The 1,956-nt window shown below is 46.4% G+C and overlaps 3 protein-coding genes across 3 annotated transcripts; 1 reads left to right on the top strand and 2 right to left on the bottom strand.

Moving 5' to 3' along the window:
* Positions 1-57: 57 nt before the first annotated feature.
* PPTG_07944 (hypothetical protein) lies at positions 58-365 on the bottom strand (the record flags this gene model as incomplete). The annotated part of the gene is made up of 1 exon (XM_008902318.1): positions 58-365. The coding sequence occupies one exon, from the start codon at positions 363-365 to the stop codon at positions 159-161; it is 207 nt and encodes a 68-aa protein (XP_008900566.1). The 3' UTR covers positions 58-158.
* Positions 366-652: 287 nt separating this feature from the next.
* Positions 653-1,134, bottom strand: PPTG_22228 (hypothetical protein; the record flags this gene model as incomplete). The annotated part of the gene is made up of 2 exons (XM_008902399.1): positions 653-852; positions 915-1,134. The coding sequence occupies 2 exons, from the start codon at positions 1,132-1,134 to the stop codon at positions 653-655; spliced, it is 420 nt and encodes a 139-aa protein (XP_008900647.1).
* A 273-nt stretch (positions 1,135-1,407) lies between these two features.
* On the top strand, positions 1,408-1,548 carry PPTG_22227 (hypothetical protein; the record flags this gene model as incomplete). The annotated part of the gene is made up of 1 exon (XM_008902398.1): positions 1,408-1,548. The coding sequence occupies one exon, from the start codon at positions 1,408-1,410 to the stop codon at positions 1,546-1,548; it is 141 nt and encodes a 46-aa protein (XP_008900646.1).
* Positions 1,549-1,956: the final 408 nt, after the last annotated feature.

The raw sequence follows: 1,956 nt of genomic DNA, 5'->3' as shown, positions 1-1,956 counted from the left end.
TTTGGTATGAAATCGTACTTTTTGGTATGGCTGTCTCTAACTACTTCATACAAGCGCGTATATTTTGGTAAGTAAAACCTATAATGTTACTGGTGAAACTCGTAGAATTCATCATTTTTATGCCAGGGGGGGATAGTCACTCCCCTACTCTTGCCTGATTAGGCATCAGACCTACGATGCTTCTCGGACTCCTTGAACTCTTCATACGTCGCACACAGCCCTTTACTCTCGAACTCCTTGATGACCTTTTTCAGCTTGGCAAGTTCCTCGTCTCGCACGGTTTGAGCTTTCTCTTGTTTTGCTTGAAAGTTTGCTGCAAGGAGAGAAACCGATGCGAGGTGCTTTTCCACTGGTTTGCGGTACATACGCAACTGATCTTGGAGATGGCTAAACTTGATTTCACCTTCTTCTTTGTCCCGTCGGGCCCTACGAATTCGATTCTCACGTTCGTATGCTGCATCTGATAGGCCGTCCGTAACGTCTTCTGTAAGCCGGCCGTGTCCGCTTCGAGTTGGGTCTTCAATTGATTGAACGCAGTTACCGTTTCAAGCTTGAAGTCGTAAATCTCTTACGTCGAACTACTGAAGTCGCATGCCGCCGAAGGAATCTTCTCAGGATGAAGCGTGAACATTATCGCCTTGTAGAACTTGGGTCACTCCACGTGAGCATGTCCGATCTTGTACAACTTCTTGCACCGCTCCCGAAGAGTATTAAGGCAGATCGCAAAGAGATTCGAATCCATACTAATACCGTGAAGAAGGCTCGTTTTTGGCGCAGGGGTCCATTGCTTCACTTTTATGAGATCAACATCGAGGGGCTTATTGCTCAGCGTGACTAGCTGTTCTCTGGCAACTGCAATATTTATATTAGAACTTAACAAAAATATAATAAAATACAAAAAAATTAAAAAGTACCCTCGAGACGACGAAACCGGTTGAACGTCCTCTGCTCGAAGCGCTTGTTCAGGATTTTGTCCTTTGTGCGCTTGTAAGACGCACGGTTGATGACCTTGCGCGTCTTTGGTGCCTTCTTTTTGCCGCACACCTTTCGGTGCTTGGCCATGTTCGACTTAGACACTAGCTTACCGCACGAGGCGCACTCGCCCTTCGGTGCCTTGGTGGCGTCTCCTTTCATTCAGATATTTTTTTACGACTGAATGATCGACGTAGAAACGTGTCTGATTGGATACATTTTTACAGGACGCTGATTGGCTGATATATGCTTTTTTGCTTTGATTGGTCAATAAAAATGTTGTTTCAATGTTGTTTCGGGGAAAGAAGTAATTTTAATCCGTGTGAATATTGCCCGAACAGACTTCAGCTTATGCCAGATGCCTATCACCAATATCCTTATTGTGCGACTCACACACTACCTTTGACAGTACTGTTAGAACAACGCATCAGTTGCATGGATATACTGTTGTGTCAAGCTACCGCCGTCCAGCTGGACATCGACGCGCTGCACGTCGTCGGCAGCTCTCCAGCCATGGTTGGCGTAGCTCTCGTCGGCAAGGCCAGCACCAGCAGTGAGGCCAGACTCGACAAGTGATGTCTGCTTATGCTGGAAAAAATCTGCATACTTTCCCTAGGGGCGCGCAAGGAGCGTCGTCATGGGCTGCATAGGGAGCTAGCACGAAAAGCAGTTAGGCTAGCTCAGTTTAATTCTCATTAATCAATTTACTTTGCAAGTCAAACCCCGGGTCTCACTATGGGGAATCGGATTGTGAAACAACCACCCTGCACGAAGGCAAGAGCAATGTAAAATCCAGAACTTCTACGTGTAAAACACGTCTTGTCAAGGATTATTCGCCGCGCTTAAGTACCAATCCAGGTCTTAATTTACTTGAGTCGATAGTCCAGTCCGAGTCAAGTAAGGTCAATTGTTTAATGTACGCTCTGTGAAATAACGTTGCGTGAATGTTGTTTGAGTGCTGCGCGACGGGTGTATGCCCCCCCC

This window comes from Phytophthora parasitica (assembly GCF_000247585.1).
Source record: "Phytophthora parasitica INRA-310 unplaced genomic scaffold supercont2.13, whole genome shotgun sequence".
Classification (NCBI taxonomy): Eukaryota; Oomycota; class Peronosporomycetes; order Peronosporales; family Peronosporaceae; genus Phytophthora; species Phytophthora nicotianae.
Note: the sequence above shows the minus strand (reverse complement) of the source record. Positions and strands in the feature narration are given on the sequence as shown.